This window comes from Megalobrama amblycephala, linkage group LG4, assembly GCF_018812025.1.
Source record: "Megalobrama amblycephala isolate DHTTF-2021 linkage group LG4, ASM1881202v1, whole genome shotgun sequence".
In the NCBI taxonomy this organism is placed as follows: domain Eukaryota; kingdom Metazoa; phylum Chordata; class Actinopteri; order Cypriniformes; family Xenocyprididae; genus Megalobrama; species Megalobrama amblycephala.
In genome coordinates, this window is record NC_063047.1 from 1,274,880 (window position 1) to 1,290,836 (window position 15,957).

General features: G+C 38.7%; 1 protein-coding gene across 1 annotated transcript; it reads right to left on the bottom strand.

The window, feature by feature from the left end:
* Positions 1 to 3,837: 3,837 nt before the first annotated feature.
* On the bottom strand, positions 3,838 to 8,195 carry LOC125266236 (FAST kinase domain-containing protein 5, mitochondrial). The gene is made up of 2 exons (XM_048186713.1): positions 8,058 to 8,195; positions 3,838 to 6,365 (listed from the first exon to the last, which is right to left on the bottom strand). The coding sequence occupies exon 2, from the start codon at positions 6,351 to 6,353 to the stop codon at positions 4,017 to 4,019; it is 2,337 nt and encodes a 778-aa protein (XP_048042670.1). The 5' UTR covers positions 6,354 to 6,365; positions 8,058 to 8,195; the 3' UTR covers positions 3,838 to 4,016.
* Between the last annotated feature and the right edge of the window lie 7,762 nt (positions 8,196 to 15,957).

The window sequence follows — 15,957 nt, forward strand, 5'->3', positions numbered from 1 at the left end:
ACTCATTAATTGAAATAAATATACTAAGTTTCAATGATCTTTGAATCTCATTCCAAGCAGTTGATGCACTATGAATAAAAGCAGTTTTTCCAAACTCTGTCTTCATTAAGGGAACATTTAAAAGAATATATCTACTTAAACGCATATTATGCCCTTGACTCTTGACAGACAATAAACTATTCATATACAGAGGAAGCTGGCCAACTATGGCCTTGTACACAAATATAAGCCAGTGCTTGTACCTTCTTAAATGAAGTGAAGGCCAACCCACCATTTCATACAATGCACAGTGATGAGTATAATGATTTGTACGAGTTATGAATCTTAAAGCAGAGCGATAAACAGAGTCCAATGATTGTAAAAGAGCCTTAGTGGAATTTCTGTAAAAAACATCTCCATAATCTAGGACAGGTAAGAAGGTAGCTTCCACCAGCTTTCTCTTAGCTGACTGTGAAAAACAAGCACTATTCCGAAAATAAAACCCCAGCTGTAACCTTAACTTAGACAACAAATGTTTAATATGTAACTTAAATGATAAGTCCAACACAAAGCCTAGGTATCTATAAGAGGAGATTAATTCTATAGAATTACCCTGCAGAGTGTAAAGAGATGGTAGAGAGGATTCACACATGCGTTTCCTAGAGAAAACCATATATTTTGTTTTCTTATCATTCAGAACTAGTTTTAAAGAGATGAGGTTACGCTGAAGTATTACAAATGCTTCCTGTAACTTTAAGATACAGCTATCAATGCAGGATGCAAAACAGTAAATTATAGTGTCATCGGCTTATAAATGAATACTTGCATCTGATAAATTATCACCAAGATTGTTTATATATAATGTAAATAACAGGGGACCCAAAATGGACCCCTGTGGCACACCAGATTCAATACTGAGCTTATCAGAAAGAAACCCCTTAATTTGCACCCTTTGACACCTGTTCTTTAAGAAATTCCTAATCCAGCCTAATGCAGTTTCAGAAAGACCAATACTATGTAAACGCGATAAAAGAATATCATGATTGACAGTGTCAAAAGTAATGTCATTTAAACTTTAATTGTGGCAGTTACCGTACTATGATTCTTTCTGAAACCGGACTGATACCTGAACAAGATGCTGTTTCTAGACAAAAATTCCTTTAGCTGTTCACTGACAATAGATTCTAAAATTTTAACTATCACTGATAACTTTGAAATCGGTGTATAATTATTTAAATTGGTTGGATCTCCACCTTTCAGCAGGGGTACAACCAAGGCAGATTTCCAGACATCAGGAACAACATTCTGTTCTAATGATAAATTGAAAATATATGCTAATGGGCCAGCAATAATCTAGGCAGCTAATTTCAAAAATTTGGCTCAACTTCATCAGACCCGGCAGACTTCTTAATGTCCAGATTTTTTAAAGCCTTTAAAACTTCACTTCGTGAAATAGGAGAAAATCTAAAAGTAGAACTATCTTCTCTCAAAAGAGGAGATAGATTTTGTACATCACTCATAGGAATTTCATTAAAAATTGAACCTGAAGAAATAAAATGCTTATTAAAAACATTTACCATGTCCGTCCTATTAGTAATAAGGCTATCTTTTACCAAAATTTGATCAGGAAAATAATTATATGACGTGGAGGGAGAAAGTGATTTAACGGTTTTCCAAAATTTAATAGGATTATTTAGATTTTGTGAGGTTTCATTTAGATAACATTCAGATTTTGATCTACGTATAAGAGCTGTACATTTATTTCTCAATTTTCTAAATGCTACCCAATCTCTATCTATATCCGATTTCCTCGCTATGGCCAAAGCCAAATTTCTTTCATGAAGGAGTTCAGATAATTCATTTGAGAACCATGGATTATCACGACCTTTTACTCTGAATGTCCTAACAGGTGCATGTCTATTCACAATCTTCAAGAAAAAAAATGTGTGAAATTACTGCCATGCAGTGGACACATCAGGTATTAAAAACTATTTATCCCAATCAGATGAAAACAAATCATGCAGAAACCCTTGTATATCAAACAGTTTAAAGCTCCTTTTTGTAATAAACCTAGGTTTTACTTTAGGAATTTTACAATCCCTTATAACAGCAACAGTACAGTGATCACTCACATCATCAGGAAAAAACCCTGTATAGGTGTATTTATGGGGTTTATTTGTCAATATAACATCTAATAAAGTGGACTTGCTTGGGTTCTTATGATTTGGTCGTGTAGGTGATTCAATAAGTTGAGTAAATCACAATATGCTTTAAACTGCTCTGAATTTGATGTTTACCAATTCCAATTCAAATCACCCAATAATACAAGATCTTTAGAAAGCAGGTCGGTTAAAACAGCTGACAATGAGGTGAGAGCATCACTGATAGCTGCTGGTGGTCTATAACAACCAACTATACATAAATGACAATCCTTTCCATATTCCAGATCAATAGCCAAGAACTCAAACTGTTTAGGGAGAGAAACTGACTTAAGAACAGTAACATGATAATTTGATTTAATATACATTGCAACCCCACCCCCTTTACTTTTACAATCAGTACGAAACACTTTATACCCCTCTAATGCAATATCGTGGCTTGAGATTGATTTTTTAAGCCACGTCTCAGAAATAACCAAAATATCTGCTTTGGTCGTCTTGGCCCATATTTGTAATTGATCTAATTTAAGTGTACAATGCCAAGGCCTGATCTATTTGAAAAATCCAATGGAGTTGAAACAATTCCAACTTGGACCAGGATTTGGATTAATACCGGCCAGTAAAAGTAACAACATTATCAGATATCACTGCCTTAGATTTTTTAGTGAAGAATTACATTGTTCTTTACGAGAGTATGATGAAAAGATCTTAGGAATAAAAGTAAAGGTAAGTGAATTCTTTGTCCTTGTGTCCATTGGCACAGAATTACTAGCAGCCCGAAATATGAAAATATTATACGTACATTTTGTTGGTCGTGCATAAAAATTACGGCACAAAAAAGTAGCATCTTCATAATACCAGCGTTGAAGTGAAAATCGTGCAGACAAGCTCCAAAACAAGCTAGCTCAAACAGCTCCACAACCCCAACAAAGAGCAGACAGCCGAGGCGATATTGCAAGAAACACAGGCCCCGTCCACGGTCAAACAGCAGCCGGAGAGCTCAGGCAGGGCAAGAAAACACCACCAACCTCAACTTATATCCTCGCCGCCGCGATGATCTATGAGCTCCAGTTAGTTCAATATCCGTGAGTTCTCCAAGAAACAGCCGGGAGCTCTTCAAGGTTCAAGGCAACCGTGCCTAGTGTGAGTACACCCTAACAGTGAACATCTAAACATGAAGATGACATGACTCACCGTGTTTATTGATGGATTTCATGATGGAGGTAATCATGGCCACTCGACATGAAACATAAATAATTTTAATAGCACAGCCATTCAAAACGCGAGGGTCTACCATGTGATCTCATTTTGGGGCAGGAATTAATGTAAACGCAGGTATCGGATACCAGTTGCGTTTAAAGTAAATGTAAACACACTGGCCAAAAAAAAAATCGGATATGGTCAAAAGATCGGATCTGTGCATTAAGACTTGCAGTGTAAATGCAGCCTATATCAGATATATGGTGATGAGTAAGTTATATTTAGCAATATAAGCAAGGAATGATAGTAAATAGAGATTTAAAACAAAGTTATACAGAGTAACAGATGTAAACCACTCTGCAGCGAGGCAGACAGGAGCAATCGATCAGACCAGAGTGTGTGTGAGAGTGTGAGCAATTTAATCTATCCAAATGTCAAAAACTAAGAATACAGAAGAGATAGACAAAGCAGAACAAAGCAATCATATACAAAGCAGAACTAGATAAACACTGTCTTTTATTGACTTGCAGATGTGCAACAATACAGTCATTTACAAAATCATTTCACCAGAACACCACAAAAACACTTCAGTGCTGTGGTTTAGTATGAAGCATAAATGTCAGCCATAGGTAGAGTAAGACCTGGTTGTTTATACATGCAGAGAGTTCAATCAGTCTGTTATTTGGAGTCCGTACTGCTGAATATCTTGCAGTGCAGATAGGCGAGTTTCTCGGCATGGGAGCGTCGCAGCAAGGGAAACCATTCCCAGTGCGGCAGCTCTACGACTCTGTATCCGGCCAGCGTGAGTTGCCTCCGCTTTAGTGCATGGAAACCAAGAAGCTGCTGAGTCCTGTAGCAATACTGATTCCTATTAGTCACTTGAACAGCAAGTCTCTGAATAGATGGTTTGGAATCATCCAAGCGAGATGAGCGCTTCCCAGATTTGGTCAACGCCATCAGAAGATTGTCCGTCAAATCGACACCAACACTGAAAATGCTTTCTCTCACATGAACCGGTTCAACTTTGTGAAACGCTGGCTTTTGGACAAACTTGTTGGACGGCTTCTGGGAATTAGTTAGTTGAGCTAATAGGTCATCAGTTATGGATACTCCAGAGAGTGTTTGTTCCCAGTTTTGAGAGGGGAGATTTTGGAGACAAGCTCCGGAGGACACAGGAACAGGTCGGTCGTTTTGGTCTAAGTGCACTTCTAGGTCAATAGAGCGCAAATGCGGAAGTATCATGTGTTTGCGTACAAACATCTCTCCACCTAGAAGTTTCCGCAACACAGCTTCAGCCTCAATCACCTCAGGCTTCTGACAGATATCTGATTGAGCGAAATCCCAGAGTTGCTTAGTCACCTCTTCCCTCATTGCGTGACTAAGTCGTGGGACCGTCGACTCGGGTAACTCCAGGCCAACAGTTCCATCTAAGGTGAATAAGTCTTTCTTCAATTCGAGCTCCTGGGAATTACACGCCTTGTTGACGAACTCTGCACTTAAAGCCAAACTGAGCAAGTCTTGGGGAAACAGACCAGCAAAAGCAAGACCGAGCAGACCTGTCAGCAGATGCTCAGGGAATCGCTGAAACTCAAGTTGACGTTCTCGTAACATCTCAATGAGACAGGGATAAAGTTTGGGACATTGGTTGGGAAGAACTCTTAAATTTCCAAAGGCCCAAACCATCTTTGCAGCATCTTTACTCCTGCACCGACTGACCACATTGGGAAGTTGTTTGGCTACAGCCAGGAGAATGTGCTCATCCCGGTAGTGCAGAGCGGAGCAAGCCAAGACGACGTGCATGAGGCCTTGAACCTCCATCCGCGGAGCCCGTCGAGGCACCTCCGATCCCATGGCCTCCAACCACGGAAGATGGTCTAGATAGCTAAATCGCATAAGCTTCATCACATTGGCGATCCCGAAATCACTCATATCCTTGACTACAGCAAGCGACCTGTCCACAAGCCGGCGCGTTGCTCTTTCGGACAGGGTGATCTGTGATTTGAAGAGGCCTAAGCAAATGGCGCCCAGTTCTTCAGGCTTCAACTGCTCTAAATGACGCATAAGTAACGACTCAACGGGTTGAACGAGGGTATCCGGACATCTCCTTCCTTCTCCAATGATGTACAAGAGCTGAACCAGCTCTGGAAGACCCAGCTGGTTGAAGTTTCGAATCACGTTGTCAAAGAGTCTCTCGAGGTATCGAGGAACAGATCGACCGAGGCGTCGCCACAAGTCGGCGGTGAGCAGCAACTGGTGAAGCTCCATTTCACTTGCTCTCTGGCAGAACTCAGTTTCAAACAATCCCAGTATGCTATGGGATTGAGGCAATCCCAAATTCACAAAGGTCCTCATCGCGTCTAATAACTGTGGCAGCGTGAAGTTTGGCAGGATCTCAGCGCTGTACCGCAGGAGCGCGTTGAACCGTGCGTCTCTCTTTACAACCGCGATGTGTTCATGGGGAATCTGGCTGAGTTTGCACAAGAAACTAGTTGCATCTGAAGGTTCCATGTTGCTTTTTAGGACCGTGACTTTTTCAAGGACTAGCAAGGCTTCGTTGAGGTCTAAAGTGGACGAGCGTTGAGAGATGTCATGCGCCATGTTGCGGTATTCAGGTCGACATCTCTGAAAGGCTCGTGGGTCACCACTGACACGTGGCTTTTTGGTGGCTCTTTTGACTGATTCAGCTCTGTTTATCAGCATATTCTTGGTGCTGGAGAGCCGTCGCGAGGAGCTAATATGGAATGGGTTGCACTGGTGGAAAGTTGTGTTTAAGGGCACACTATAGGACAATCCTTTAGTTTCTAAGTGGCCAGTGGTAGAGGATTGTGCCGTCGGTGTCTGGTAGTAAGCCGTGGGCTTGTACACCAGTGTGATTTCCGTTTCTTCTTCTTCTTTCTTTTTCTCTCCATTTTCTAATTTTGATGACAAATGTTGGGCTCTAAAGATGGAGACGCACTTTACGTGGGCATAAAGACGACGCTTTGCCACATGATGTAACAGCACCGTTGCAGACATCAACAGCAGACACTGGAAAAGATCGTAAAAAAGAGATTTATGTTTTAAATTTGAAGTTTTGAAAGTTATATAAAAGTTTGAAATTCAAGGTAAGAATGACTGTGTTAAATCATTAAGGTCGGCATGAAATGGAAATGGATCATTCCCTATTTTCTACCTGATGTGATGTTAAGTCACCATGAAATCAAAACTGACGATTCTTATTTTTTATATGGAATATTGTAGTGTTTATTATAAATGATTTATTGGTGCACATCATTGTTTTAAATTCATGTGGCTTGTAATCTTGAATCAGAAAATAAAACAAAAATAGCATAACCAGAAATAAACAGAAATAGCAAACCACAATCATCCGATCAATTCCCCATGGACAAAATAAAGCTCCGCCCTACATTTATTCTTGTTCCAGAAGCGGATGTGTCACAATAGGGAAGAAAAGTCAACTAGAGCATCTTTCATTTCATGTCAACTTTAAAGTAATAATAAAGAAAAGTGTCCAAAAGTGAAAAGTTAACATCTTTACCCGTTATTCTAATACTATTACAATTTTAAAAGCATATACTGTATTTGTTCATCTTTGTTAATGATAGTTAATAAAAATACAGCTGTTCATACTGTTCATGTTAGGTTACAGTGCATTAAATAATGTTAACAAATACAACTTTGGATTTTAATAATGTGTTGAAATTAACAAAATTATTGAATGCTGTAGAAATGCATTCATTATTAGTTAACGTAGTTAACTAATGTTAACTATTGAACCTTATTTGTAATGTTAGCGAATTTGTTTAGATTAGCAGTCTGATAAACTCATTTTACAAGTATAATAAACAAAAATGACTGAGATGAGTATTTACATTTTTTTCTCCTTATTTTTTATTGGTTGTTTAATATTTTTTTCTTATGAAAACACTGCACTGGAAGTACCTATTTTAAACTGACAAAGTCTTGATTTGTCTATATATATATATATATATATATATATAGAGAGAGAGAGAGAGAGAGAGAGAGAGAGAGAGAGAGAGATGGTTTAATCAAACTTGTATGGTCATTAAAAACTTTTGGCTGCAGATTATGAAGGCGTATTAATTAAAAAAAAAATAATGAGCACGGATACATAATTTATAATAAACACTGCAATATTCCATTAAAAATAAGAATCAGTCGTTGTTCATTTTGTGGCGATTTTACATTTGGGTCTGTGAATACTTTTACAAGACTTAAAATATAAGGAAAAAATGCTATTTTTTGTCACTTTTGAGATTAGCATTTACTATCAATAGCATTCACGATCATTTAAAGGAAAAGATCAAAATTTCCATTTTGGAACAAAGCTTTATCCATTAATATTAGTTATAATGTAACGTTAGTGTAAAAACTGAAGTATAAACAGAGCAAAAAACCGTGACAAACAAATTTATTTCGTTTCGTCAAACAAGAATTGATCCCCAGTTGTTACAACTAAAATTCACATGAAATTTCGCGAAAATAAAGGCTTTTTGTGATTGCTGTTTTTAAAAACGCAAATCAAATGTGAGATAACTAAAGATTTATATGTCCGTGTGGCGAAACGTCTTTACTCAATCATAAATTACTGCACGTCCTTGACAGCAGCGAAACTCATTCAGTCACATTCATCTGTTAAATAACACACTGAACACAACACATACTGAGCGCAAATGACTGTAAAAATGATAAACGTACCTTCAGTCTTCAAGTAGAGTAGTTATCTCATGAGAATACATCGCAGAAACACTCACTTTTGTGCTCAATTCACATTCACAGCATGTGTTTGTGTGGTAAAGGCAGATGTCATGCACGGTACGGAGGCTCGTAGGAGACAAAAATGAAACGCAAAATCGCATAATAAAAGTATGTCCGAATACACAGTACTCATAAAGAGTAGGCAAAAGTGTTTGGATAATAAGCAGTATTTAAGAAACATTCTTATTATATATATATATATATATATATATATATATATATATATATATATATATATATATATATATATATATATATATATATATATATATAAAATCTGTAATTATATAAATGTACATATATATAAACTTTTGTTATGTGTTTAATCGATTTGACAGCACTTATAAATAAATAATATATATATATATATATATATATATATATATATATATATATTACACACTGCCCTTCAAAAGTTTGGAAACACCCCTGGCAAAAATCCTTATTTTTTGGTGCAAATACATTACAGTAACTTGACATTATCATTGAAGACCAGCCATAATAAGTTTCATTTTGATTACATAATAATGGCAATATATACATGTCAAAGTCAGACATGCCCCTTTGGCAGCTGTGATGCTCGTTACTGGTTTAAACTTGGCCCAGGTTTGTAAAAGATTTTTGGGTCAGCACACCTTAATAGCGTCAACAATTGATTGCTGGATATTTTGATGAATCGAAATTTAAGTTTTTTAAACTGTTTATGTAATAAAATATGTTTTCGTAGTTTGTGTTGTCCCTTATCAGTGCAAAATTATCACAAATTAAAAAGGATTCATGCCAATATTGTCCAAAACCCCACTTTTCTAGGGCGTTTCCAAACTTTTCAAGGGCAGTGTATATACATACATATATACATGTACATATATGTGTGTGTGTGTGTATACATTTATTGATTTATGGCAGAAACCATTGTAAATATTTAGTCAAAAAGAAGAAAAGAAGTCTCGAAGAGACACTGTTATCTTTTTCTTATTCACATCTTTATTATTTAAATTAATATTTGCTAAGATATGCTTTTCCGAGCAAATTCTGGAGGAAAAAAGGAAAAAAAAAAGAAAAAAAGAAAGAAAGAAATGAAATGTTTACAAAAAAACTTCGCACTCATACATCTCAAGAACTGATAGAGAAAGGGAAAAGACATCGGACTCTTGAATGTATGACTGTACTGTAATATAGTCGATCAAAGGTTTTAAGATTCATATATGTATATTATATTCCTATATTAATAGTTTGAAAAATAAAAGCTGACATGTCAGTCTCATTACTTCACAAAAGTATTCACACGCATTAGCTCGGTATATTTGGATAGAATAGTTCTGTACACATAAGGAACAGTGATATTTACATGCAGTCGACTGTCTTTGTCTCTACCAAGAACACAGCAGGACACAACAGAAGCACATAGCAGCAAATGTGGCCAAAGACAGCAGAGGTGTGGCGTCCATCTAAAGCTTTGTCCGGTACGTTTCTCCTAACACCTAGTGTCATAAAGCTGCGTGGATCTGGGATGATTATCTCAAACATGGCGTCACTTTACTAGTGATGATAGAAAAAAAGAGGCACGAGCATTGGGAAAAGCACTGGGAGAGACACTTCACTTCCGTCTTTCTATTGCATTTCTATAGCGATACGTTGAGGGAAATATATAACTTTAGGAAATTGTTTGTGCTTGTTTCTGCTCCGATTCGCTTCATTCCAGCACACACACACCAGATGAGTTTCATAGAGGGAATTTGGCGTGTTACTGCTGCGATATGATGTCAAAAATGTGGATATATTTAATAAATATCTGAGAACCAGCATGGCGTAAGTCAACGGTTTGGTTCAATGGGATCACTGTGACATTTACAGTTTTTTTTTAAATCGTTAGGACACATTTCTCAATAATGCTTAGGTCACTTTTTCAAAACTCTGAGTCTATGTGGGCTAAACTTGATCATTTATCATTGCTTTGGCACAAAATACATTCAATACCAGCTTCTTTCAAATTACATAAATTCTTTTCTTAAAGGATTAAATCACTTTCAAATAAATTTTCCTGATCATTTACTCACCCCCATGTCATCCAAGGTGTTCATGTCTTTCTTTCTTCAGTCGAAAAGAAATGAAGGTTTTTGATGAAAACATTCCAGGATTTTTCTCCATATAGTGGACTTCAATGGGCTCCAAACGGTCAAAGGTCAAAATTACAGTTTCAGTGCAGCTTCAAAGGGCTTTAAACGATACCAGACGAGGAATAAGAGTCTTATCTAGAGAAACCATCACTCATTTTCGAAAAAAAATACAACTGTATATGCTTTATAAACACAAATTATCGCCTTGCACATGCTTCCGCTTTCCGTACTCTTCAAAAAGCTTACGCTGTATGTCCTACGCCTTTCCTATTCTGCTTACGGAACGAACGCAGTGCCAGTTTCGTTTTTTCCGTAAGTAGAATAGGGAAGGCGTAGGACATACAGCGTAAGCTTTTTGAAGAATACGAAAGTGCGGTTTTGGCGGAAGCACTTGGAAGTCGATCATTTGTTTATATATAAAGCATATACATTTACATTTTCTTCGAAAATGACCGATCATTTCACTAGATAAAACCCTTATTCCTCGTCTGGTATCATTTAAAGCCCTTTGAAGCTGCACTGAAACTGACATTTGGACCTTCAACCGTTTGGAGTCCATTGAAGTCCACTATATGGAGAATAATCCTGGAATGTTTTCATCAAAAACCTTCATTTCTTTTCGACTGAAGAAAGAAAGACATGAACATCTTGGATGACATGGGGGTGAGTAAATTATCAGGAAAATTTAATTTTAAAGTGAACTAATCCTTTAAACAAAACCACCACCAAAACCCTACCTACAGGCCCAATCTGCACGTTTACATACTAAAAACGTAAGTTCAAAATTGAACGTAATACAAAATTGAATAAGACAGCAAAATGTGCTATATTTCTACAATAATACCATATTAAATAAATTCCGAATCTAAAAAACATCTAGCTGAACATCTACAGGCAGGGCATAAGATTAACACTCGCCAAGTGCCAATGCGAGTATATTAAACAGTGTCAATCACCAGTTGGCTCAGGGTTGCCAGGTTTTCACAACCAAACCCACCCAATTGCTACTCAAAACTAGCCTAATCACATTTTAGGGGAGTTCCTTTGGCATTCAGGGGGGTAAAATCAAATTTTTGGGTAAAATTTGCATTCCAGGGGCTAAATATCACCTTATTTGGGGTCGCTTCAACCTGTGGACATGAAAAACAACCCGTGGCAACTGTGTTAAAGTAGCCCAATTCCATGGGAAAACTGCAGACTTGGCAACACTGAGTTGGCCAGTAGCATTTTTATGAATTATAAGGGCTTTTTCACACAGGACGCATCTTTGCGTCTAAAATCGCGCTAGTAGGGGGTGCTCAGAAATGATTTTTAAAAAAAAGCTAGGGTCTCGAGACGCGCTTTTGAGACGTGATGCAATAACGGTAATAACGAACAAATAAAACAGTTGCCACGCTAACTTGCGACTGTAAAGAGAAGCTCGCAACGCTTGTCCCGCCTCCGAGTTCTTTTGATTGGTCCACTGTTTTGGAACTGACATTGATGAGCGGCGCTGCATGTAAAAGTTGAAATTCTTTTAACTTGACACAACATCTTTAAAACGCGGTGCTCATATGTGAGGCGCTGCAAAAGAAGCGAGCATAACAGTCATACACGTCCGTCTAGCGCGTTTACATAGAAAAACAATGGAAAAGTAGCGCATTGGAATAGAAAAACGCATTCTGTGTGAACGGCCCCTAACAATGCAATGTTGCGAGAACATGAACGTGAACGACGCTCTGGGCCAGCACCGCATCATCACGAAAGATTAAGCCTTGCCATTTTAAATATTAAAGTGCAAGAAGACGCGAAAGGGAACTCAATTTGTTACTCACATGCTGTGTGGGAAGTTTGTGCATAAGCTGAAGCACACACCCAGAACGCTGCGTCTCAGACAGCGTGCGAATACTGAATTAAGTTCTTTTTCACGTCGTCCTGCGCACGAACGGACAAATTCACACATAAACAATGTCTGTCTCGGCAAGTGTCCTAGTAAACAGTCAGTTACGGCTTAAGTGAACATAAACAGTAGAGAAAGACAATATGTGTAACAGTATATTGGATCCGTGCATTAGTCTTAAAGTGACAGCAGCCTAATATTTCTGCTGTCTGTGTTTTTAATGTTAATCAAACAAAGGATGAAGAAAAAATCAGTGACTGAATGACTTTTGTAACTTTAATAAGGATTAATCTGTTTAATTTATACAGTGAAGACTATCCAGTGTTATTTGATTACTTTATTCAATGTCTCTGACTAACTAACTACTGTTACTTGTCTTTAATAATGTTTTAAATTTATATTCGTTAGACTAGGTATGGCAAAAACGTTTTATGCCCTGCGTGCAGGTGTTCAGGCCTGTTCACACCAAGGACGATAACTATATAGTTCTAAAAATCCTTTTAAATATTAAAGAATAGCAAAGTCCACACCACAACTATAATAATAATGAGAAACGATATCGTTGGAATCACGATTTCTTCCAGCTGATGAACGATAAAAACATTCACAGCCAATCAGAATCCATCCATTTAAAGATGACAAAACTGAGACAAAACAGAATGATATCGTTCGCTGGTGTGATGCTAATATATATCGTTATAGTTATCGTTCTTGATGTGAACAGGCATTAAGTCTTTCAGTTTCATTAATGTTTATACAAAAGAGGAATAATTTTGTACTGTAATGTAAACATGGACCATGTCACATAAACTGCAGTGAATTCTAAACAGAAAAGTGTCAAAAAGAAAATGTACAAAAGAAAAAGTGTGTTCAGGTTATTATTTTATGAGTGACAAAGTGTGTTGGGTGAAACCTTTGCTAGTGTTATTTTGAGACGTGTATGAAGTGTTTTGGTAGTTTTAGTGCATTGTGGATGTGAAATGAACTGCTGTGCCGAGCTGAAAGCTGGTTAGGAGAACTGTGTGAAGAGTTTTGAAAACATAACCAAACTAAGTACTGATAAATGTGTCCTAGTGATTGTAAAAAGACTTTGTGACAAAAGGTGTTCTGTAAAATGCTACCACTACAAAAGCAAAACAACTTTCTCCCTCGTTAGAGCCTGTCGTCCATTAGTTATCTGGCCATGTTGGGAAAAGCATACAAACATACGACTTGTGCAATTTGTATACAAGAGAGCGCACTGCACTTTTGACTTGACTATCTATTTCTAGTGTGATAACAGAAGTAACTTCTCTTTCTTGATTTGGCGCCATTTTGGCACAAAATTGCTTTAAAGGTACACTATGTAAGTGGTTAAAAAACAAAACTGCATGCACTTTTTGCAGAAGAACATTGTTTTGGTTGTGCTTCATTTTATTACGTTTTATTATTTTGCCAGCAGACTCTCCTCTGTTCCTCTAGGAATATCGGGTCTCCTTTAGGACCCCGAGTGATCCCATGGGTTACCAATTAAATGCTTGTCAAATTTTTGATCACATTTCCAGTTCGTTCATCACACTGTAAATGCAAAGTCAAGTCAAGCACTTTGCATTGTGGGAAACAACACTGTGCAGTGTGCTCTGTTGCACAGAATACATTCTGCAGAAATAGTATGCGTAGTATGCTCTATCCAAGCTTCGCTCCTCAACTACCACACGACCGACACTTCAGTCTTGACAACCCATTCAAATATTCCACATGATTTCTGTGCACTGTGCACTTACTTCAAAACATTTAAATGATCACTTCAATCTACTGCATATTACATTTTTAAAGTCAAATATTCTAAATGATACTTTCAGCAAGTATACATTGACACATATTATATATGCTCTTTTTGGAAGAATGTAAAGTCAAATATAATCTGTTTTGATTGACCCACAGTTTTTGGCTCAGCCGCTGTCCGTCTGTCTAGCAGCTTCATAAACCAAACCTCATTCAGTAGCTGTTGCTCACAACACCCGAGTCCTCAGTTCAAAGCAGGACGGTCTGAGACCGAAGCGTCAAGTGCACTAACATATTGACTTGTTTTTTAATCTCAATCTCTCGTTCTATTTTACTCTACATTGCTCAAAACATAGAAAAGGGCAAAAACAACATTCAGGTGATACAGTACGTTCTGAGTTGAAATGAATACACGTCCTCCGCCACTGCTTTGGGCAATAGAGCAGGAGGGTTGAGCTCTCCTCTGTCCCGCACTCCAAACATACTGCATACAAGTACGCCATCGCGAATGCAAACAAGCTCGTCGCTTTCTGAAATGTGCCAAAATGCAATTCAAAACACATTGTTCAATGCATTGTGAGCATGTTAGCTATTTATATCTAGCTACACTACCATTCAAAAGTTTGGGGTCGGTACAATTTTTTAAAGACATTTTATTCTTTTATAAGGCTTTTTTTCAGCAAGGACGCATTAAATTGGTCAAAAGTGACCGTGGAGACATTTATAATGTTCTTGTTTCTAATAAATGCTGTTCTTTTGCAACTCTGCAACAAAGTATCATGGTTTCTACAAAAATAAACTTTAAAATATGTTTTCAACACAGCTAATAATCATAAATGTTTCTTGAGCAGCAAATCAGCATATTAGAATGATTTCTGAAAGATCATATGACACTGAAGGTGCTGAAAAATCAACTTTGATCACAAGAATAAATTACTTTTTAACATTTTACAAAAGAGAACAGTTATTTAAAATTAATGTCCTCCCCCATCATCAGTGGACACGCCCCCTACTGCTGATTGGCTCACTCTCTCCTCGCTCACTCTCTCCTCCCCATCATGAGTGGACACGCCCCCTACTGCTGATTGACTCACTCTCTCACCTCCCCCATCATGAGTGGACACGCCCCCTACTGCTGATTGGCTCACTCTCTCCTCACCCATCATGAGTGGACATGCCCCCTGCTGCTGATTGACTCACTCTCTCACCTCCCTCATCATGAGTGGACACGCCCCCTACTGCTGATTGGCTACTCTCTCCTGCCCATCATGAGTGACGCCCCCTGCTGCTGATTGGCTCACTCTCTCACCTCCCTCATCATGAGTGGACACGCCCCCTACTGCTGATTGACTCACTCTCTCACCTCCCTCATCATGAGTGGACACGCCCCCTACTGCTGATTGACTCACTCTCTCACCTCCCTCATCATGAGTGGACACGCCCCCTACTGCTGATTGGCTCACTCTCTCCTCGCCCATCATGAGTGGACACGCCCCCTGCTGCTGATTGACTCACTCTCTCACCTCCCTCATCATGACGCCCCCTGCTGTGGACTCACTCTCTCATACGCCCCCTACTGCTGATTGGCTCACTCTCTCCTCTCATGAGTGGACACGCCCCATACTCTGATTGACTCACTCTCTCACCTCCCCATCATGAGTGGACACCCCCTGCTGCTGATTGACTCACTCTCTCACCTCCCCCATGAGTGGACACGCCCCATACTGCTGATTGACTCACTCTCTCACCTCCCCCATCATGAGTGGACACACCCCCTGCTGCTGATTGACTCACTCTCTCACCTCCCTCATCATGAGTGGATACGCCCCCTACTGCTGATTGGCTCACTCTCTCCTCACCCATCATGAGTGGACACGCCCCATACTGCTGATTGACTCACTCTCTCACCTCCCCCATCATGAGTGGACACGCCCCCTACTGCTGATTGACTCCCTCTCTCACCTCCCCCATTATGAGTGGACACGCCCCCTACTGCTGATTGGCTCACTCTCTCCTCGCCCATCATGAGTGGACACGCCCCCTGCTGCTAATTGGCTTACTCTCTCCTCCCCAAAAATGA